Source organism: Bufo gargarizans, chromosome 6, assembly GCF_014858855.1.
Source record: "Bufo gargarizans isolate SCDJY-AF-19 chromosome 6, ASM1485885v1, whole genome shotgun sequence".
Classification (NCBI taxonomy): Eukaryota; Metazoa; Chordata; class Amphibia; order Anura; family Bufonidae; genus Bufo; species Bufo gargarizans.
In genome coordinates, this window is record NC_058085.1 from 332125776 (window position 1) to 332149947 (window position 24172).

At 45.8% G+C, this 24172-nt stretch overlaps 1 protein-coding gene across 1 annotated transcript; it reads left to right on the top strand.

Moving 5' to 3' along the window:
• The first annotated feature begins 3646 nt into the window (after positions 1-3646).
• ABRAXAS2 (abraxas 2, BRISC complex subunit) lies at positions 3647-24172 on the top strand. The gene is made up of 9 exons (XM_044298915.1): positions 3647-3770; positions 6824-6914; positions 7020-7056; positions 9362-9428; positions 11413-11603; positions 14468-14587; positions 17125-17209; positions 17287-17401; positions 22496-24172. Exons 1-9 carry the CDS (start codon positions 3699-3701, stop codon positions 22876-22878), a joined length of 1161 nt encoding a protein of 386 aa, XP_044154850.1. The 5' UTR covers positions 3647-3698; the 3' UTR covers positions 22879-24172.

Genomic DNA, 24172 nt, shown 5'->3' on the forward strand with positions numbered 1-24172 from the left:
GCTACAACACTTGAAATGTAGCGCTGAGGCCTCCCATTTCTCTTGATCATCTTGGAGATGTTTCTACACCTTAATTGGAGTCGACCTGTAGTAAATTCAGTTGATTGGACATGGTTTGGAAAGATACACCCCTGTCTATATAAGGTCTCACAGCTGACAATACATATCAGAGCAAAGGCCAAGCTATGAGGAGGAAAGAACTGCCTGTAGAGCTCAGAGACAGGATTATGTGGACGCACGGATCTGGAGAACGGGTGCACTGAAAGTGCCCAAGAGCACAGTGACCTCCACAATTCTTACATGGGAGAAGTTTGGAACAACCAGGTCTTTTTTTTTAGCTCTCGCCACCCCTCCAAACTAGGTAATCCAGGGAGAACTTTGGAGGATCCAGGGAGGATTAGAAGGGCCAGCTCCATCCTGGGGATCCCCCTAGAACCAGTGCAGGTGAAAGAAGGATACTATCCAAGTTGATTTCTATGATGGAGAATAACTCCCATCCCATGCATGAGACGGCGATAGCATCGCTATCGGAAGTCATTTCTCCCTGCTGCTGTACAACCAACAGCGACCCAAGCGGAGATAGACCGCACTCATCACCTACTGGTTCCTGCGAATATCATTCCATCCAGAGACTGAATTCTATGAGCTGTGATATCTATATCCCTTATTTTTTTTATCTGTACCCTGTACTGTAATGCCTTTACTTTGGAGTTTTTGTACTCTCTGTGCTGCTGTAACACTGTCAATTTCCCCATGGTGGGACTAGTAAAGGATTATCTTATCTCAAGAGAGGTGACTAAGAACTCAATGGTCACTCTGGCTAGCTTCAAAGATCCTGTGTGCAGATGGGAGACACTTCCAGAAGGTCAAGCATCGCTGCAGCACTCCACCAATCTGGGAGTTATGGCGAAGAGGCCAGAAAGCCACCTCTCTTCAGTAAAGGACACGTAAAAGCCTGCCTAAAGTTTGCAAAAATGCACCTGAAGGACTCTCAGACTGTGAGAAACAAGATTCTCTGGTCTGATGAAACCAAGATTGAACTTTTTGGCCTCAATTCTAAGGCCTCTTTCACACGGGCGTCCCGGATGCGTCGCGTGTGCATTGCGAGTAGTCGCGCAATTGCAGTCAGTTTTGACTGCGATTGGGTTCCGATGTTCAGTTTTTTGCGAGCGAGTGCACGCGTGTGAGAAGAAACTGAATGTGGTACCCAGACCCGAACCCGGACTTCTTCACTGAAGTTCGAATTTGGTGTTCTATTCATTTTATTATTTTCCCTTATAACAACATGGTTATAAAGGAAAATAATAGCATTCTATCCTTCTATCTTCATTCAGCAGGCCCTGCGCTGACGTCATCAAAGGTCCTTTTGCAGGTCCTGAAAGACGACAATTGCCAGAACTGACACAGGCATCAGAATCTAAAACGCTAAACTGTCCCCCAACATGTTTCGTCAGCTAATCAATTCTGTCCGTCACCCCTGATGAAGCCAGATTAGCTGGCGAAACATGGTGGGGGACAGTTTAGTGTTTTAGATTCTGATGCCTGTGTCAGTTCTGGCAATTAGTGCAGCGAAATACTAGTGGAGTATATTCCAGCGTGAACAGTGTTTGCCACACAGAATCATCCATGGTATAATATATACAGGACGGTGTCGCACTGATCAGCGAATACACAGTTCAAGTGTGTGGCGGCATTGGAACTGCACCCCCGGCTGACATTGCAGCCACAGCAAACATGCTTTAGAACGGTATTAGATAGGGTTAAAACTATCTCTTTAGCTCACATTCACTTATATGTAGTAAGTTTTTTTTAAACTAAGATAGTAAAAGTTAAGTTTTAATATCTGGGACAAGTGAGGTTATTAGCCTAAATAGGCCTTATTTTGATGAAACACAGAATATAGAGCATGCTGCGATTTTCAAGCAACGCACAAGTGATGCGTGAAAATCACTGCTCATCTGCACAGCCCTATTGAAGTGAATGGGTCCGGATTCAGTGCGGGTGCAATGCGTTCACCTCATGCATTGCACCCGCGCAGCGCAGCCCATGTGAAAGGGGCCTAAGTGTCATGTCTGCAGTAAACCAGGCCCTGCTTGTCACCTGCTCTATGGTGAAGCATGGTGGTGGCAGCATCGTGCTGTGTTGGTGTTTTTCAGAGTTTGGGACAAGGAGACTGGTCAGGGTTGAGGAAAAGCTGAATGGAGAAAAGTACAGAGATATTCTTAATAAAAATCTGATCCAGAAAGCCCTGGACCTCAGACTGGGCCAAAGGTTCATCTTCCAATAAGACAAGGACCCTAAGCACACGGCCAAGACAACACAGAAGTGACTTAGGGACACAACTCTGTGAATGTCCTTGAGTGGTCCAGCCAGAGCCCAGACCTCAACCCAATCAAAGAGAGACCTGAAGATGGCTGTCCACCGACTGTCACCATCCAACCTGACAGAGCTTGAGAGGATCTCCAGAGTAGAATGGCAGAAAACCCCCAAATCCGGGTGTGCAAACCCACAGGGGCCGGTCTTCATGAGTCAAGGGCCATCATTTCCCTAAAACTAGATACTCCAAATTTACACCAGAATCTAGGGGCACTTACATTAGTGAAGGTGGGCAATGTTTTTTTCTTTTAATCTGCTATAGTGTTGTGGTGTTTTTTGTTTTGTTTTTCTTTTCATTTTCCAAGTCTCGATCTGTATAAAAAAAAAAAATTAGGCTGACACCTCCTGTTCTGTAAAGAAGACTTCAACAGTCATCTCATTATCACAGATAGGATTACAATGACAGGTAACACCTCTGTTATAAAGGTAATTTCACATGTGTCACCCACATTTTTCCACAGTTCTGCAAAGCAGTTTTTGGTCACTCTGCTTTTATAGGTGAAACAAGTTGAAAGCACTTGTTTCACCTGAAGATGCCATGCAACCAAAGCGTCGCAAAACCACACCAGTTTGCAGTAAAACATGCATGGCTTTGCCTACAGTATGAAAAGACGTGTGAAAACAGCCAAGCAAGTGTGCATCTTGGGAGTTGTAGTTTTACCACAGCCGGAGTGCCGGAGGTTAGCCATCACAGGCCTATAGCCGGAGGAAAATAACACAGGATCCTCAATAGGCGATGGGGACAGCTTACCTCCTCCGCCTCCCTGCAAAGTGCAGGGCATAGAGCATGCCCACAACACTCTCCCATAGCAGGTAATCAGGCCTCTCCAGTCTCCTATGGTCCATACGGCCGCTGTAAGGGTTCGTTCACACTTTCATATGAAAAATACCTATGATAAACGTACAACTGCTGTGGGTCCGATCCAAGGGGTTCTGTACCTTTCCCACAGCTGTGGAGCAGCAGTGATACAATCACACGGAGGGGATTTGGAACCACCATTCATGTGAATGGTCTCTAGACTCTCTGCAGTCATCAGCCATTTATATTTATACTTCATTTTAAGGGGAATGTTGCAAAATGAAAGGAAGCAAAGGAATATTCTACAGATCACACACAGCTGGAAGAGCTCGTCTCAGCTGCAGAAGAATTCCTTCTTTCAGCTTGTGGCTCTCTAGTAGCATTAGAGGTTCCAGCACTGCATGGTGTCCTGTAAGCAGCGCTGCAGACTACAATTCCCAGAATTCCCCGGAGCGTGGCGTGCGTGTGACGTCATGTCAGGGCGGCGGCGCGCTGCGTTGTGGGAGGGAGCAGGTTCACCATCATGGCGGCTTCCATTTCGGGTTATACGTTTAGTTCCTTGTGTTATCATAGCGCTAACAGCAGTTCTGATCACGTAAGTGGCGGAGGGACCGGGGCCGGAGGTGTGGAGGGATGATCGGGGAACTGATGGCCGGCAGCTGGGAGCTGAGCTCTGACTGCTCGGGGTGATGACAGACAGCCGGGCCGCCCTGGTTCTGGCAGTCGGGTTGTCGGTGATGACGTCATGAAACCTGTTTATAAAAACGGCTGGTGACTGGGGGGGTCAGGAGCCGGCGGTGCCCTGTGTGTGGCTGTGGTGCCCTCTGCCATATAAGTGTAGATGAGGGGCACAGGTGTATGGGGTGTGACACCACTGACATACATGTCCTGGGTGACATCACTATGGGAGTGTCTGTGTCGTGTGTGTGACATCACTATGGGAACATCTGTGACATCACTATGGGAGCGTCTGTGTCGTGTGTGTGACATGACTATGGGAACGTCTGTGTCGTGTGTGTGACATGACTATGGGAACGTCTGTGTCGTGTGTGTGACATGACTATGGGAACGTCTGTGTCGTGTGTGAGACATGACTATGGGAATGTCTGTGTCGTGTGTGTGTGACATCACTATGGGAACGTCTGTGTCGTGTGTGTGTGTGACATGACTATGGGAACGTCTGTGTCACGTGCGTGTGTGTGTGACATGACTATGGGAACGTCTGTGTCACGTGCGTGTGTGTGTGACATGACTATGGGAACGTCTGTGTCACGTGCGTGTGTGTGTGACATGACTATGGGAACGTCTGTGTCGTGTGTGTGTGACATGACTATGGGAACGTCTGTGTCACGTGCGTGTGTGTGTGACATCACTATGGGAACGTCTGTGTCGTGTGTGTGTGACATCACTATGGGAACGTCTGTGTCGTGTGTGTGTGACATCACTATGGGAACGTCTGTGTCGTGTGTGTGTGACATCACTATGGGAACGTCTGTGTCGTGTGTGTGTGACATCACTATGGGAACGTCTGTGTCGTGTGTGTGTGACATCACTATGGGAACGTCTGTGTTGTGTGTGTGACATCACTATGGGAACGTCTGTGTCGTGTGTGTGTGACATCACTATGGGAACGTCTGTGTCGTGTGTGTGTGACATCACTATGGGAACGTCTGTGTCGTGTGTGTGTGACATCACTATGGGAACGTCTGTGTCGTGTGTGTGTGACATCACTATGGGAACGTCTGTGTCGTGTGTGTGTGACATCACTATGGGAACGTCTGTGTCGCGCGTGTCATCACTATGGGAGCGTCTGTGTTGCGTGTCATCACTATGGGAGCGTCTGTGTTGCGTGTGTGACATCACTATGAGCAGCACTGGTTAGATGTATTAGGCTGCGTTCTTCACACGGGCGAGATTTCCGCGCGGGTGCAATGCAGTAGGTGAACGTATTGCACCCGCACTGAATCCTGACCCATTCATTTCAATGGGGCTGTGTACATGAGCGTTTTTTTTTCACGCCTAACTTCTGCAATGCTTTAAAATCGCAGCATTTTCTATATTCTGCGTTTTTCACGCAGCCCTGGCTCCATAGAAGTGAATGGGGCTGCGTTAATAACGCATTGCATCTGCAAGCAAGTGCGAGTGCGATGCGTTTTTCACTGATGGTTGCTAGGAGATGTTGTTTGTAAACCTTCAGTTTTTGTTTATCACGCGTGTGAAAAACGCATCAAAACGCATTGCACCCGCACGGAAAAAACTGAACAACTAAACGCAATTGCAGACAAAACTGACTGAACTTGCTTGCAAAATGGTGCAAGTTTAACTGAACGCACCCTGAACGCATCCGGACCTAATCTGTCACGCTCGTGTGAACTCAGCTTTACTGAAGACCTCCGCTTTCTTTGTAGCAGGAGTTGGGGGGGTTGCAACTAGTCTGTGTGACTATATAAACCTATTGTGCAGAATCTTTAGGCCTTGTTCACACTTCAGTGTTTAGTCAGTGATTTCCATCAGTGATTTGTGAGCCAAAACCAGGTGCAACTCTAAACACAGAACAGGAGCAGATCTTTCCCTTCTACCTCATGTCTGTGGAGGCTCCACTTCTGGTTTTGGCTCACAAATCACTGAGGGAAATCACTGACCAAACACTGAAGTGTGAACGAGGCCTTACACTGACACTCCCTTTTATTTGGAGGTTCTGAGGTATTGATTAGGCGGAATTATCAGATTATGATGGATTTTTGGACTTTCATGGAATAGTGTATCGTAGACGGGCTGTATTCACACTAGCGGCTGATGAATTCCGCCCGATCCCAATGACTGAGATTCTGTACAATGGTTAGTGCAGCAGATTACGCCGTACTGTCTTATACCACCTCCGGACAGTGTGTACGACAGTACGAGGTACCGTCCGGGAGCTGTCCCTGTGCGTGCACCAAATGGACACTTAGGACTCATGCACACGACCGCTGTTGTTTTGCGGTCCACAGATTGTGTATCCGCAGTACTCGGTGTGCATTCCACATTTTGCGGAATGGAACACGACTTCTAATAGAATAGTCCTATCCTTGTCGGTAATGCGGACAGGGAATGCACACGGTGTCATTTCAGTTTTATTTGTGGTCTCATGAAAGTGAATAGTTCTGCATACAGTCCGCAAAATGAAAACAGACACGGACCAAAAATATGTTTGTGTGCATGAGCCATTTAGGTGCAACTACACCCTAAGGGCGCAGTTCTGCACGGCTCATGTGTCCTGGGCAGACAGCGGCTCCTCTGACACAAACTCTCTGCATCACAGGGATTTACAATGCAGTGAGTTCCTATCTGGTCACTGGTCTGTGGTATTGTATACATGATGATGTGAGCACAGTACAATAGTCCCACAATCGGATAGGAACGCTGCGTTGTAAATCACTATGATGCCATCAGGTCACATGAGCCGTCCTCAGTTCGGAGGTTGTGACACACGGATCATGTTTCCTGGCCTGCACGCGGTCGTGTGGCCTCCGGCTCTATTCACATGTGAGGCTTGTGATGTAGGTGTAAGTTGGGAGGATTTCACCTCCACTTCAGACAGGATGCATACATGGTCATACATCAGTCATAGGCCGTATATAATTTTATGTTTTTGTTTTTTTCTTGCAGGAAGGATTCCTACTAGGAGAAGTGAGACAAGAAGAGTCGTTCTCCATCAGTGACTCTCAGATTAGTAACACAGAACTCTTACAGGTCATAGGTGCGTCCTCCTGTGCGTCTTTCTCCGCCTTTATGTTGTGTGCCCGTTTCTGTGTCCTCGGTGCCTCCTGTAAACTCTATTTTAGCTGATGTTTTTACTTTTCAGAGATCCATAGGCATGAACCATGCACAAAACTGTTCAGGTAGGTGTCCAGCCTGTGCGTACTTGCTGTGGATTGCTGGGTTTCTGGCAGTTGGGGGTGGTTATGGTTTTTAAATGATGGGTGATCTCTCTATACAGTGCACAGAGCGGAAGCAGACGGCTCCGTACTCTGTGTAGTTTTCAACAGCGGCATACTGCAGTATCTCAGGAGGAGCTGACCTGCAGTACCCCAGCACGGCCACTACAAAGTGTATGGCGCTGTTTGCTTCTGTATAGTTTCCAGCGCTGCAGCTTTCTGAAACTGTGGTTCGGTAGGTGCCAGATATCACACCCTCCACTGATCTGAGGATAAGCAATCGGTATCTAAGTCTAGGAAAACACCTTTAATTCCATTTCATGTCTAAGCTGGCACCACATGGCTAAGAAGGATGTGATTATTCGTTGTATCCTATGAGAAGTTTCTGTGCTACCAAACTAGACACAGCTGAGAACGGGGAGGTTACATGTGCAACTCAACCGAATGGAAAAGTATGCCTCTACTTTAAAGGGGTATTCCTATTTTCTGTATCCACATTTATGGCACTGCTGGCTCTACTCCTATAGACTTAATTGGAGAGGGGCTTGCGTACAAGCATGGCCAACTCTGTTGAAGTAAATGGAGGGTGCCGCAGCTGTGAATCGGTGACTGGGGGTCGCCTAACTTCTGGGACCCTCACTTATCAGCCATTTGTGGCATCGTGTGAGTTTTACATCTCAGCGAGGACTGAATCTGCAGCTCCCGTTTGATTAAGAGGTTGTCCTCATGAGACGCCTCCTTAAAGTGTAACTGTCATTCTTTTTTGTATAATGTGTAAGGTAGGGATCGACCGATATAGATTTTTTAGAGCCGTATCTGTGAACTTTCAGGCCAATAGCCGATAATTTATACCAATATTTTATATCTCATAATATATATATTTTTATTTTTTAGTCGCTGAGGTGGTGGAAATTTGCATTTGGCACTAGTATATTATAAATGTAAATTAATAAAGCCCTTAGTAGTCAATTTATAATTTACATTTATAATATACTAGTGCCAAATGCAAATTTCCACACCATCCTTTCTCTTCACTGACTTTATTAACCCAGACCTCAGAACAGCCCTTTATTAACCCCTATCAGACCTCAGATCAGACCTTTATTAATCTCTAAAAGACCTCAGATAAATAAAATAAAATAAACTCCTCACCTCTCCTGCGCCACGGCTCCTCTTCATCTCCGGGTCCGGTGTCTCGCTCCCCTGTCTTCTCCGGCCCACGCTGCACTGTCACCTGACAGCAAGCAGCGTCAGGTCATAGTGCGCGCACTACGCCCTGACGCTGTACGGGGTCAGGACAGTGCAGCGCGGACCCCATCAAAGATGACCAGGGAGGGTGAGTATCGGAAGCGCTTGCTGCGCATTTTCCCTGCTCCTCGGCAAGGTTAGATGCCGATACCGATGATGTACAAAATCCTGAATATCGGCCGATAATATCGGTACTTCCGATAAGCGGTCGATCCCTAGTGTAAGGGCAGTGATACTGACTATTTTTGTAATGTATTTTAATTACTGAAATCGTACACTTCTATTAGAAAATTAGCTCTAAAGTGGCCCATTTTGAGCCTTAGCGACGCTCCTCTGTCTTCTGTTTACATAAAGGTCCCTTTACATGGGACGATGTACCAGCAGATTGTTGCGAGGGAATCGTTCTTTCCCTACAATCTGCTGCTCGCTAGTTACATTCAGCGATCTCCTCCAGAGTATGGGAAGGAACGATCACTAATGCCAAATTTAAGACTTCATTATATTACAGAAATGGTCAGTATCACAGCCCCTACACATTACAAAAAAAAAAAAAAAAGAATGACAGTTACACTTTAAGGATCCATTCACACTCCCGCAAAATGGGTCCGCATACGTTTCGCAATTTTGCGGAACAGGTGCCGACCCATTCATTTTCAATAGGGCTGAAATGTGCTGTCCGCATTTGCTGATCCACATTTCCGTTCCGCAAAAAAATAGAACATGTCCTATTCTTGTCCGCAATTGTGGACAAGAAAAGGCATTTTCTATGAGAGTGACGGCGATGGGTGGTCCGCAAAATGCAGAACGCACATTGCTGGTGTCCGTGTTTTGCAGATATGCAAAACACATACGAACGTGTGAATGACCCCCTTAATATGAAAAGTAGAAAAATACTGTTGGTCACAAGATAAATGTAAAACATGATGGGAGTGTTGCGTATGTCTCTCATCTGTTGTTGGTATTCATTCCGGCTGTTATGTTTTTGATCTTTTGTTTCTTACTTGTGTTCTTTTCCTCTCAGCTTTTATGATTACAAGGGCACTGTCAACGAAGAAAGCCTCGATCGAATCCTTAAAGACAGACGGAAAGTAGGAGTCATTTTTTTTATATGAAGGCTACGTCCATGTGTGTCAGGCATTCTGGTCCAGCAGAGGAACAGAACACCGGAATTGCCTTATCAGGCCCAGCCGGACACCACTATAGTGCAGTCAGTTTGGTCTCCGGCACGAAGGCTGACATTCTGCTGGACATGAAAACACTGGGGTAGATTTATCAAACAAAGTAGTAGGTGCAAAGTAGAACTGGCTTAGTTGCCCATAGCAACCAATCAAATTCCACCTTTCATTTTGCAGGAGCTGTAGAAAAATGAAAGGTGAAATCGGATTGGCAACTAAGCCAGTTCTACTTTACACTAGTTTGATAAATCTCCCCCGCTCCCCCTATGTGCAGAGGAACAGAATACAGGAGTTGATGTATCCAGCCATAGCCGGACTCCGCTCAGGCCTTCTGAGTCCCATTTACTATAATGGGGTCTTGCAGGTTAACAGCAGAGTGCTAGAAACCCGACGGACACCATTATAGTAAGTGGCATCCAGCGGGCCCAGCAGTGCCCGGCCCGGATACAGCTATTTCTGCATTCTGTTCCTCTAAATGCAGTGTTTTTTGTCTGGCAGAATGCCAGCCTTCATGCCAGAAACCCAACGGACCCGATTATAGTGAATAGGATGCAGCAGGTCCCAGTGGTGTCCAGCTGGGCCCGATGAGGCAATTCCAGTGTTCTGTTCCTCTACAGAACCAGAGTACTGGAATGCTTGCTGCATATTTGGACATAGCCTTAGTGTCTGTTGAATGTAGCAAATGCTATTAAATATCACAGCGTATTGGGCTCTGTTCACATCTATGTATCGGAGGTACATGTCGGCCACTGGCCACAGTGGTTAAAGAAAATATATACTGAGTGGTGTATACACAGAACTTGCACATTAGAAAATGTGAACAGATCTTTAAGGCCACCATACACATAAAACAGACTTCGGCTGAACCTGCTGATTTTGATGGGGCTGGCCAACTATCTAAAGTGTAGGCGGGCCTCTCGACTCTCTCCACAGCTGATCCTTTTGTAGTTGAGGAAGGTAGGAGAGATGTCTGGTAGTGGCTTCCTCTCCCCTTTCAGAACACATGCACGCTAGGACGAGCATGCACGTATATGGGGAGTTAGTCAGGTGTAATAGCTATTGGCCATACATATATCTAAGGTGCATGGTCAGCTTTACACTGTGATAACTTAAAGGGGTTGTCCAGTTTTTAATATTGATGACCTATCCTCAGTACTGATCAGCTGTTTGAAGAGAATGCAGTGCTTGTGCAAGCTCTGCCTTCTCTTCACTGGTAACCAGCTTGCTGTCGACATTGCAACGGTGAGCATGGGTAATTGTAGCCTTTCTAAGAAGTCCCCATTCACTTCTGTGGGAAGGAGCAGTTACACTCCATCTGCTCCTTCTTATTGAATTGAATGGGGACGGAGGAGCTGCATTTACACTTGCTCGCCACTGCGGTGTCGACAAGATGCTGGTAAACAGTGAAGAGAAGGCAACACTTGTATGAGCACTGCATTTTCCTAATAGAGCTGATCGTCAGGAGTTGGACCCCGCCCATCTGATATTGACGACCTATCCTGAACATTGGTCATCAGTACTGGAAATTGGCGAACCCCTTTTAATTACATGGCTTTTATACACACAATCTGATTCTGATTTCGTAGGTCAATGTGTTCTAAGTTTGTTTGTTTTTCCTAATCATTTTATTGCAGGGGTCATTAACCTGCAGCACTCCAGCTGCTGTGAAACTACAACTCCCAGCATACACACTTATTCAGCTGTTCTCAGAAATTCCATAGAATATAATGGAGCATGCTGGGAGTTGTAGTTTCTCAACAGCCACAGTGCCCAAGGTTGCTGATCCCCGTTCTATTTTCTTTCATTGCACCCCCTCAGCTCATTGTATTCGTCATGGTCTGATTGACTATATTATGTGTCTCCTGTTCAAAATATCGGTGGTCTTTGTCATTGGCAGAAGGTGATTGGTTGGTACAAGTTTCGGAGAAACACCCAACAGCAGATGTCATATAGAGAACAGATTTTGCACAAGCAGCTAACTCACCTCCTTGATGTTCCTGACCTCGTCTTCCTGCTCATCAGCTTCATTTCTACTGCCAACACTTCCACTCATGCCTTGGAATATGTGCTCTTTAGGCCTAATCGCAGGTGGGTGTTATTTATAATTCAAATAAGCTTACCCCCTTCCTGAAATGCGCCCTACCTGTACGGCGCATGTCGGGTCTTTAAAGATGCTGCCGGAGCTGTCTGTGATCAGCAAGAACGCCGATCATAGACATTTAACCCTTCAGTTCATTGTGACCATAGCATCTTTTCCCTGGGAGCGCTGTGCTCCTGGGGCCCAAACGGCTCCATCACACTGAGATCAAGGAAGCTGTTCAGTTGCTGTGGTAGCCTCGAGCCTTAGGGAAGCTCAGAGGCTTACAACAACATAGAAACATAATGAATCTCTCATAATTCATATCAGTCTATGGGAGAAGCAATCTAATAAAATTTTTAAGTCTCCTAAGTAAGTAAGATAGAAGTAAAAAAATAAAAATAATTTTAATTACCCCCCTTTCCCCTTAATAAAAATAAACCCAAAAAAAAAAATTATAAAAAATTTGCACCACTCCACTTGAATAAAAGTCATCAAAAAGTCATATACACACTCCAAAACGGTATCAACAATCACTACAGAGCCCTCACACAGCTCAGTACATGGGGGGAAAAAAAATAAAGAAAAAAGTTTTAACATTTTTGTTCCAAGAAAATCTATATAAATGTGGAATCGCTATATTCGTATACTGACCCAGAGAATGAAAAGAATGAAAATAACATGTCTGTTTTAAAGCATAGTGATCTCCTCAAAAAGGAAACTCATAAAACTGTGGTGGAATTGTTTTGTTTTCTAATTTCACCCCATTTGGATTTTTTTTTCCAGCTTCCCTCTACATCCTATGCAGTCTTAAATGGCGCCATTAGAAAGTACAATTTGTCCCGCAAAAAACAAGCACTCATGGCTATGTGAACGGAAAAAATAAATTTAAGGCAGGGACTGAAAAATAATAATGCAAATACAGAACTTCATTAAACCACCAGGGAAGGTTTAATAAGTACAAAATATTTTTTCTAATTTTCTGTTGTCTAATTCTGGAGTGTATCTTATAGTCTGAAAATGTTGTCTGTCTACAAAACATTGTTCCAATGGCCTTCTGGTTTCTGCAGGTGATCTTAAGCAAAATGTAGACGGTCAGCAGTGTTCTTTTTGGAGAGCAGTAGCTTTCTCTTTGCAACCCTGCCACACACACACCATCATTGTTCAGTGACCTCCTGATGGTGGACTCATGAGCATTAACATTAGGTAATGTGAGAAAGGCCTTTAGATGCTTAGAGGTTACCTTGGGTTCCTTTGTGACCTCGCAGACTATTGGGGTACATGCACACGTTCAGGATTCATGTGCGGAGAATCCGCACTGAAATCCGCAGGTGTTCACAGGCAAATCTGTGCGGTCAATCCGCATTAATTGGTGCGCATTTTCCGCATGCGGATTTCACTAAGTGAATGAAGAAAATCCGGTCAGGAAAAATAAAATAAATTGACATGCTGCGGATTTTAAAATCCGCACCGCAGGTCAAAATCCGCGCGGAAAAAATCTGCATCATGTGCATTGAGAATTTCAAATTCTCAGAGAATACAATGTACATGACCTACGGTGCGGATTTTCCGCACGCAAATCTGCGCGGAAAATCCACACGCAGTCCTGATCGTGTGCATGTAGCCTTACACTCCTTGCCCTTGACCTGATCTATTGTTGGTCGACCACTTCTGGGCAGGGTAATAATGGTCTTCAATGTCCTCCATTTTTGCACAATCTGTCTGACTGTTTGCTGGAATTTAAACTCTCAAGCGTGTGATTACCTGTTATGTACTCTGCTTGTTTTGCAGGAGCGCACATCATTATAATAATTTATAATGCTGTGTATCTCTGCATGACATGTATCTACTGAATTATAATGACATAAAGCTGTCAGTATAATCCTTTAGAAGTAAGGTCATGCAGAGACATACAGCATTATAAATCACGATGATGCCAAGCGCTCCTGCAAAAGAAGCGGTGTCGATAACGGGTAATCACACTCACACGCGGAGCGTGATTTCCGCACAGTACCCGCTTGTCTAAAACCAGGCCATAGAGATGATTTTGTACATTTTACCACCCTGATGAGCATCAACAACTCTTCTTCAGAGGTCTTAAGAAATCTCATTTGTACATGCCATGATATATTTCCACAAACGTGGTTTGTGAAGATCAGACTTTGATAGATCCTTTGTCTTTAATTAAAACATGTCACCTCCTCACACCTAATTGTCATTCCATTGATTGAAAACGCCTAACTCTAATTTCCCCCTCAAATGATTTGAAGACTTACATACTTTTGCCTCTCATAGACCTGTGATATATTAGATAATTTTCCCAATAAATAAATTATTTTTTGACTCCTGCGTATGATTTGTTTATCTTTTATCTACCTTTAGGACTTGTGTAAAAAAATCTGATGTCGTTTTAGGTCAAATTTATGCAGAAATATAGAAAATTCTGAAGGGTTCACACACTTTGCTAAATGTTATTTATAAATCGTCTGGGGCACACAAGTCATTAAAGGGTTTCCACAGGATAGAGGATAACTAAGTGCTCGATGGAGGTCTGACTGCTGGGACCCCATAGATCCTGAGAACATGTGATTGGCTATTTCCAGAAGTCCCATAGAGAATATTTCCAATCATTTCACTCTGCTATCTCCGGCAGCACCAGAGGGAGGCGCTTTTCTGAAGCGGATTCGTGGTCCAGAGCCATGAAGTGTTGCCATAGGTTATGGTGAGCCTTGGTGGCAACTTCCAGCTTTCTTATGTATGTGGTAGAGTCTGATCGTTATGATGACAACCACCACATGATGACATTATTACTGCAGTCGCACCCTTTAGTGTTATTTGATATGACTCACTAAAATCTTGTTTCTGGCTCCCCAAGGTATAATCAGAGAGTCTCTCTAACGATTCCAAACCTGGGCACAACCAGTCAGCAGGAATATAAAGTGACATCGGTGCCAAACACCTCGCAGAATTATGCCAAAGTGATCAAAGAACATGGGTAAGTGCAGAACTCCAGGTACGGCTATGCTCAGCACCTAGTGGCCAAAGCAAAAGGTACAGATTGCTGACAGGTAAACAGTGTGGTTGTAAGGCCCTCCCTCAGTGCGGTTTTACTCCAGTTCTGCATGTTTTGATCTGACAGGGGTTAAATATAAATTTTTCATAAAGAATCTTTCTTCTATAAATTTCCTCTCTTTTATTATCCACCACCGATAATGGATATTAGAAGGTTTTGTTAAAGGGGTCCTCTCACTTCAGTAAGTGGCATTTATCATGTAGAGAAAGTTAATACAAGCCACTTACTAATTTACTGTTATTATCCATATTGCTTCCTTTGCTGACTGGATTCCTTTTTGGTTCACATTATAAACCGCTTGTTTCCATGGTTACAGACCACCCTGCAATCCATCAGTGGTGGTCGTGCTTGCACACTATAGGAAAACGCGCCGGCCTCTCTGATGGCTGGGACCATGGCAGCTCACATAGGCTGGTGCTTTTTCCTATAGCGTGCAAGCACGACCACCACTGATGGATTGCAGGGTGGTCTGTAACCATGGAAATGAGCAGTGTATAATGTGATGGAAAAATTAATCCAGCCAGCAAAGGAAGTAATATGGATAATCGCAATACATTAGTAAGTGCCTTGTATTAACTTCCTCTACATGATAAATGCAACTTACTGAAGTGAGAGGACCCCTTTAAGTTTTAAACATCCCATCCTCAGGATAACCAGTCAATGGAGGGGACCACCTTCTGGCACCCCACCTATCAGCTGTGTAAAGGGGCCATATGTTGTGTAGCAGCTCTGCCTGTTATCGAAGCTCAGTCTTTGTCTTATTTGTTTGAATTGGACTGAGCTGCATAATGTCCATGTAAGCAAAGAGTGTGACCTCACAGGGCAAGGAAAGAGTGAATTGGTGGGGTACCGAGCGTCCCTTTCCCTATGATCTGGTTTTGATGATGCAGGGTAGGTAATCAACATTTATGTCCCAGAAAACCGCTTTAATTAAGGTTTGTTTTGTTTTTTTAGGGGTATTCCAGCTTTGACTACTTTCACACTAGCGTTTTCAATTCCGCTATTGAGATCCATCATAGGATCTCTATAGCAGATGAAATGGCTTCAATTTTGTCACCATTCATTGATGATGGGGATAATACTGAACGAAACGGAATGCACCAAAATGCATTCTGTTCCGTTTGGTTGCGCTCCCAACTCAGACGATGTGGTGTGGCGCAAGACGTATCCGTCCTGACACGCAATGTAAGTCAATGGGGGCCGATCCGTTTTCTCTGACACAATAGAAAACTGATCTGTCCCCCATTGACTTTCAATGGTGTTCATGAGGGATTATGGCTATACAAGACCTAATACAACCGGATCCTTTCATGATGCATGCGGTTGTAGTATTGTCACTGAAGTGTGAAAGTAGCCTTAAATGTTACCGGGGATGTGCTGTACCTAAATGGATAAACATACTTTTGTGCTTCTGCAACTCAGTTCCAGCGCCAAGTGCCTGGACCTGTAAACTTCTTGTTGGGGTCAGGCACACAGCTACTGACATGTCCCCAAGCAGCACGTGTCCCAGCAGTGATGCACCACTTGGGGACACTTTACCATTGAGGCCAGTGACTGGCTGCAGTGGTGCACGTGATCTCGTCCAGAAGTTTAAATGCCAGGGACCAGAAGAAGCCTGATCGGACCTTCAACCCTGGGACAGAGTGGCGGGAAGCAAGTGAGTGTGTTTTTCTGTTTAGGTACAGCGCAGACATGGCCATATTTAACACTGGGGTCAAAACTGGAATATCTATTTTTAATCTTTTTAAACAATCTAATTAAAAAATGTTTTTGCCCCACTAGAGTAATTCACTTGATCACTGATGCATAACACAGCAGTAAATTATACCTGTCAGCAAAACGCAGACAGGCATCCTATTAGTACTCCTCTTAGGTAGGCAGATCCTAAGATGGCAGACCTGGGGGGCCATTATTGGGCACTGGCTGATGAACAAACCCATGAACACCCCACAATCGAGGTGTGTGTAGGAAGGTGATGTGGTGATAGAGGGGGGGCCCCTCCTGTTGTCTATGCTGCCTATTTGTTCAGCTTTTCTGTTTAGGCTGTGTTCACACACAGTTTTGCATTTGATGTAGCAAATTATTGAAAAGTCTACATTCACAGCATTTTTGTTTTTGGGGTTTATTGCTCTTTTTAAATTGGGTTATGGCTTTTATGGTGTATTTCTTACAGGCTTCTCTATGGGTCTTCAAGTATAACTGTATGAAGTATCAAAAAAAAAAAAAATGCCACTAAAATGCTTGAAGCATTTTTAACAAGCATCTTAGATTGGTGAATGTGTGTGAAGAAAGCTCGGCGACGTGTTGTGCATAGGGACGCCCATTCACAACCTCAACAATTTACTGCAGTGACGGTGTTTCTGCAGCTAGGCTGTCTAAAATGTAGTAGTTGAGGCCCAGTATATTTTATTTACAATCAGTTTTTATAGCATTTATGCATTTTTCTTTTCTCATTTTAGTACCAATTTTTTTGACAAAGATGGTGTAATGAAGGACATCCGATTAATTTATCAGGTTTATAATGCGTTACAGGAGAAAGTTCAGGTAAGGTGTTGTCACTCTGCAAACTGATGACGGAGGTTGTTAAACTATAAAACTCACCCTACGCTCTCTTAATGTAGGTCATCTGTGAAGAGGTAGAAGAGAGCGAGAGGGTTGTAGAAGTTCGCCAGGCAGAAGTAAACGAACTCCGAGCCCAGATCTGCAACAGGAAGGCAGAAAAGCAACGCAAAGAGAGTAAGCTCCTGTGTTCATGTGTGACGTTGAACTAAGCTGCACGAAATACAAGACAGCTTTTAATATATGGTTGGACTTAAAGGGGTTTTCTGAGACTTTTATACTGATAACCTATTCTCTGGATAGGTCATCAGTATCTGATCAGTGGAAGCTGACACCCGGGACCTCTCATCACAGCTCAACCTCGTTCACTTCAATGGGGCTTAGCTGCGCCTCGACCATGCTCAGCCTAGGCCATGTGACGAGGCCATGACACTACTGTGAGCGGCCATGCCTTCACAAACAGCAGATCTGTGGTGATCCCAGGTGTCAGACCCCCGCAGATTCGCTTAGCTCAAAACTTTATTTGTATAAGGTACGCAGATTTGTCTCCGTACAGTATTCAAATCCGGTGAGGTTGAAATCAGTTGTCACTAAAGTCTCTTGAGACTTCAGTGAATAACTTCGGCATTCAGTTTTTAAAATTGAAAACCATTTTAAAACAGGAATCCAAAGTCTGCTTGGGTACTGGCTGATACCTCTGTACCGAAGCCGACTTCGGAACCACGTTTTAAAAATGGTTTTCAAGTTGAAAAATCAAATCCTGAAGTTATTCATTATCACCAAAGTTTTGCATGATGCCCATACATTTTAATTTCCATAGCAGAAATGAAGCAAAATCTGCAGATATAAAATTTCATTATGTTTAGCCGTACCCATAGGGTACTATCACATGTGGTAGATTTGTTGTAGACATTTCTGTCTTATTCATTTGAATAAGGCTTGCAAAAAAACTGTTGCTTGTAAACAGTGATGGCCAGTTCGCAGTGTTCGCCAGCGAAAAATTTGCAAGCTGCCATCTTAACTCACAAGTCCGGCGATGCACAGGTAAGCCCTTACCTGTGCGTGAGCCGGTCTGAAATCAAATGCGGTCACCGGGAGCAGGCAGTTCCGAGAACAGCTGCCGTGGGCCTTCATCTGGCTGTTCTCGGAACTGCCTGCTCCCGGTGACCGCATTTGTTTCAGACCGGTTCCCGGCACAGACACAGATAAGGACTTACCTGTGCATCGCCGGACTTGTGAGTTAAGATGGCATTCCGCTTGTGTTTGCTGGCGAGCACTGCGAACTGGCCATCACTGCTTGTAAATATTTCCTGAGAGTTCAGACTGCAGATTTGTGGTGTGGATTTCACAAGGCAATTCTGCAGAAAATCCTGCATGGTTAAACGAGCATGCTCCAGACTTTCAAATCCGCACGATTCTCCTTTATGTTGCAGAAATGCTACACTACACCTCAGTGTATTAGGGTGAAATCTGTAGCGAATCCACAGCAAAATCTGTATGTAACACGTAAGAATATTACATTTGCGTCCGCTGTGCCAAAAATTTCACCACGTGTGGACGCTGCATTAGTATTTTAATTCCTTGAAATGACCTGTTAGAGTTGTCTCCCTTCTTTCCTAGAACCCTTAACTTTGTGCAGCACTATTGATAGAAAAATATTATTTCCCTCTTGTCAGCCAGACTGAGCTGCTGGACAGTGCTTTTATCTAGTAGAAGGGAGACCCCCTACTCCCACCTCAATTAGGTTATTAAGTAAAGGTCCCTTTAGGCTGGTTTCACACGGGCGTTGCGGGAAAAGGTGCGGATGCGTTGTGGGAACATGCGCGATTTTTCTGCGCAAGTGCAAAACATTGTAATGCGTTTTGCACGCGCATGAGAAAAATCGGCATGTTTGGTACCCAAACCCGAACTTCTTCACAGAAGTTCGGGTTTGGGATCTGTGTTCTGTAGATTGTATTATTTCCATTCTGAATACAGAATACATAGTACAATAGCGCTGGAGGGGTTAAATTTTTTTTGTTTAACTCGCTTTAATCCACTTGCTCACGCAGCCAGCATCTTTTCTGTCTCTTTCTTTGCTGATTGCAGTCAAAGGACCTGTGGTGACGTCACTCCGGTCATCACATGGTCCGTCACATGATCTTTTACCATGGTGATGGTTCATGTGATGACCGGACTGACGTCACCACAGGTCCTTTTCCTGCACACAGCACAGAAGACAGACAGAAGAGATGCCGGGCTGCACGATCAAGTGGATTAAGGTGAGTTAAATTATTATTATTTTTAACCCCTCCAGCGCTATTGTACTATCCATTCTGTATTCAGAATGCTATGATTTTCCCTTATAACCATGTTATAAGGGAAAATAATAATGATCGGGTCTCCATCCCGATCGTCTCCCAGCAACCGTGCATGAAAATCGCACCGCATCTGTACTTGCTTGCGATTTTCACGCAGCCCCATTCACTTCTATGGGGCCTGCGTTGCGTGGAAAACGCACAATATAGAACATGCTGCGATTTTCACGCAACGCACAAGTGATGCGTGAAAATCACCGCTCATGTGCACAGCCCCATAGAAATGAATGGGTCCAGATTCAGTGCGGGTGCAATGCGTTCACATCACGCATTGCACCCGCGCGGAATACTCGCCCTTGTGAAAGAGGCCTTAGATGGGACAATTCAGCAGGTGATTGTCGGGAAGGAAGAGTTCGTTCCCAGCAAGCGCCTGCTTGTCAATGAAGAACACCGCATTTACATGCAGTGAACTCTTCCACAGTATGGGGAGGAGCGATCGCTAATGCCATCGCTCATCCCCATACAGACACATTTTTTGGCCTGCTGCAGAGTGCATTTGGACACCACGATCTTCTGCCGGCAAACAACGATAGAGGTGCTTACAACGATAGAGGTGCTTACACCAACAATCCAGTTACCTACCGAACGAGCTTCATCAGCTAATCGGCAGCACCTTTACATAACCAGATCATCGCTAACGATCAATCCCGTGAATGCTTGTTAGCGATCTGGCGGATTCTCGGCCCGTGTAAAGGGCCCTTAATAAAGTGTGTTAAGGCAGGTGCACACGTTGCAGACGCACCACAGACTAGGTGTGTCCTCCAATGTAGGGAACATGTAGATTGGTGCAGTTTTTCACATGCTGATAACCAGTGAAAATACTAGCTGCAGTCAATTTGAAAACTGCAAAGATCTACACGTGACTGCGGGTCCAGCCATGGTGCATCCACAAACTCTGAACCCAGCCTTAAAGTGTACCTAAACGTAAACCAAAACTTTATTAAAACCAATTGGAAATGTGCAGAAAAATATTTTTTATATGCTTTCATTATTTTATTTTTATTTTTTATTGTCCCCCCTACTGAAATAGGAGCTTATCACAGTTTGAAATCCGTACTCCCATACACTGCGTTTATGGCAATACGGTTTCCCCTGTGGCCCTACAGGCACTGCAGCTCTTCCTCAAGCCTGGCATACTGTGCATGTGTCTGGCCAGCTTGCTGGTGAAATAGATATAGCATTTAGGGTCTTTAGCAGAACGGGCACGGTCAGATGAGCCAGTCAGACTCATGCGCAGTATGCTTTTCTTGAGGACGAGCAGCGATGCTCCGTGCAGCCACAGGGGAAACTGTACTCCTATACACTGCGGTATATCAGAGTACGGATTGTAAAGTGTCATAGACATCTGAACTTTAGCTGCCTATTTTAGTGGAAAATGTAAAAAAAAAAAAATATTCCAGTTCGCTCCCCGGGGCCTCTCTACCTTCTGCCGGGAGGTCTTGGAAAGGGGGCCCCCCTCGCGTGTCACGCCACCCCTGTGACCGAGGTGCGGCGCGCCGGCCTGCCCAGCCCCTGGAACTGCTGGTCGGCTAAAAAATCCAGATTCGTTCTCATAGCGGTCCTCTCGCTCAAACCGGCAGATTCTACCTTCTCTGCCGGCGGGAGGAGCGAGGGACTCCTGCCCGGGCCCCTGGGGGCTGCTGGCGGGACAACCCCGTCGAGTTCTCTCTCGTTGGTCACGCGCTTCGCAATCGCAAGTCCCTTGACCATGGGGGGTGAAAGGCCGGTGCGGTGGACTCCTGCCCCAGCCCCTGGAACTGCTGGCGGGATGCGCCCCTCGACTCCGTCCCCTTGTCATGGTACCCTCTCTCTCAAAAAAATGACAAAGTCCACACTTCTCTGAGCCAGCGGGAGGAGTGGGCGACTCCTACCCAGGCCCCTGGAACTGCTGGTGGGATGTGACCACCCAGTTCTCCCCCCTGGAGGCTAGGAAGCCGAGACTTGCATGGGCTTGTAGAGGGGGACTCGTGCTCCAAGAGGAGACCTCCAGCTAGTCTGGTCCACCTTGCCTCCGGTAATGGCAGGGGGTGAAATTCAGAAATTCTTACCCGCCTATAGCGCTCCTTTCCTGGGTAGAAATTTCCAGAATTCCCCCTGCCGTTGAAGTCCCCACCTCAGAGGCCCCCGCGGGGTCTCTGAAGATCTGGAACTGATGGTGGGATGGGATGCAAACACCCTGCCCACCCCCCAGGGTCTCTCTACCTTCTTCTGGGAGGTGTTGGAAAGGGGGCCCCCCTCGCGTGTCACGCCACCCCTGTGACCGAGGTGTGGCGCGCCGGCCTGCCCAGGCTCTGGAACTGCTGGTTGGATAAAAAATCCAGATTCGTTCTCATAGCGGTCCTCTCGCTCAAAACTGCACCTCTCGTGGAAGTTCCACCCGGGGTCAAAGTCAGACTATGTTACCCGATTACACTTCCATAAGCCTGGGCACATTTTCCGCAAAGTCCCCCTCCTCCATGGAACTTCCACCCAGCGGATTCCCTTGGAGCTAGGAGGCCCAGACTTGCAGGGCTTGTAGAGGGGGACTTGTGCTTCAAGAGGAGACCTCCAGCTAGTCTGTGCCACCTTCCCTCCGGTAATGGCAGAGGGTCAAAGTCGGACTGTTTTAACCGATTACACTTCCATAAGCTCGGGCACATTTTTTGCAAAGTCCCCCTCTTCCATGGAAGTTCCACCCAGCGGCTTCCCCTGGAGCTAGGAGGCCCAAAAATATTTTCAGCACATTTCCAATAGATTTAGGTATACTTTAAAGCTGGTGATCAGAAGCCAAATGTATGTATGTGAAAAAGAGCTATGATATCGTGAGCTTCTGCTTGTTCTGTTTCATCCAGCATAGCTAACTTGTTATCATGGATGCAAATGTGCCTGATAAATAATCTTTTTTTTTTTAACCGACTATTTCTTCCATCACCAGATCTGCGCCAGTCCATGTTAATCCAGACACAAGGGCCTGCAGAGAGCATGGTGACGTTTGCTGACTGTTTAGGTGCCACTTCCAGACCACAAGAACTCCTTCCTCCTCCTTACTCAGAAGAGCGTATCAATGCCGAAGAAGGAGTAGACAGTGCACCCGACATGCCCAGGCCACAGGCTGTTGGATCTTCCTGTCATATTATCCAAGATATTAAAGATATCAGCAAAATCTCCTCTAAGACGGCCAGGAACGAAGACACAGATGAGTCACATAGTGATTATACGAAGTCACAGCACCGTTCAGAATCCCCAGACAGTGAGATGACGGAGGAGCAGCCTTACCACGCTACCACACAGCCAGATGGAGAACTGGCACAGCAGTGACTAACCCCCTCATGCCCGAGACCAGTAGAAGGTCAGATTCTGGCATGAAAACCTGGAATGTAGACAGTTGAAGCTGCCAGCCTTTTATTGGGAATCTCTAAGCTGCCTGTGTGTGGGCCTTATACTCCCATCAGCTTCCTGTACTCACTGGTTTCTGAATCACCAGTGCTTGTGTGGAGCTGACGAGTACACCGAGCTGCTTGTTGTATGTCTCATGTATATTTTGAGCCAGTAAAGTCATCCTCCAGGGGGGGCATTGTGTAGATTAAAGGGATTTTTATAGGTAATAAGGGAGGCGGGTCATTGAACAGCTCACACCCTAGAGTGAATTAACCTCTAAACTTCCAAACTAGCATCCATCATAGCCAAGGGTGGAGTTCCCCTTTCAGTGCTACTTCACAGTACACTTCTCCGTTCTCCCCATGTGTCACTTAATCCAATATAATGTTCAGCTCATGCACCTTTTGAAAATCTGATCAATCACTAAAATTGCACAATAATGCGCCTTTGTATAGACAGGGGGTTTTATTCCCCCTCCCCAGTGAGCAATTGTTTTATTTAAATGCTAAAAAAAATGGACTGTGGATGGAGCGTGAGACTCCACGTTCTCCTTCAGATCACAAGGTGGCTTATGGAAACCTCACCCAATAGAGAAACCAAAGTGTCCATACGAGTAGGTGACCTGGTGAGTAAGAGAAAGCGCTGGACATGGGGAGGCGTAATGTGGAAGAGAGGCCGACCCTGCACAAGCTTTCGGGATGCTCTGCAGCCGGCCTCTGAATCTAGGGTAAAATCTCAGATCTCTGTCTTGCCTGATCAATAATTGTCACCTTTTTAATTCTTCTCCCCCATGACATGGACAACCTCGTCAACGAACTGCTGCAATGTGACAAGTACAGTGGTGTCAAATATTTTATAATTAGCTGCACTTTTTATTAAATTAATTTACTAAGTAGGTTACCTCCCCCCCCCCCCCCCCCCCCCCCCCCGGACGTCTCTGAATTCAGCTACTAATACTTTGGACTGAGGTGCCTGATCCTTCACTTGGACGTTACTTGTACAGAAGTGCAGCACATGGGTCGCTGCCGGCTCGTTGGCCGGACCGTATTCTGTTTGGCGCTGGCCTTCAGACGCTAGCTACAGGACGTCATGTTTACTGCCGATTAAAACCTCTGCCAGGAAAAATGGTAACGGAGAGCCCGTGTCATTCTTGGAATGGTGCACATATTTCAGCCTTAAGACTGGTACAAATCAAACATAATAAACTTTAGTTTATCGAAACCTGGTCCTCGGA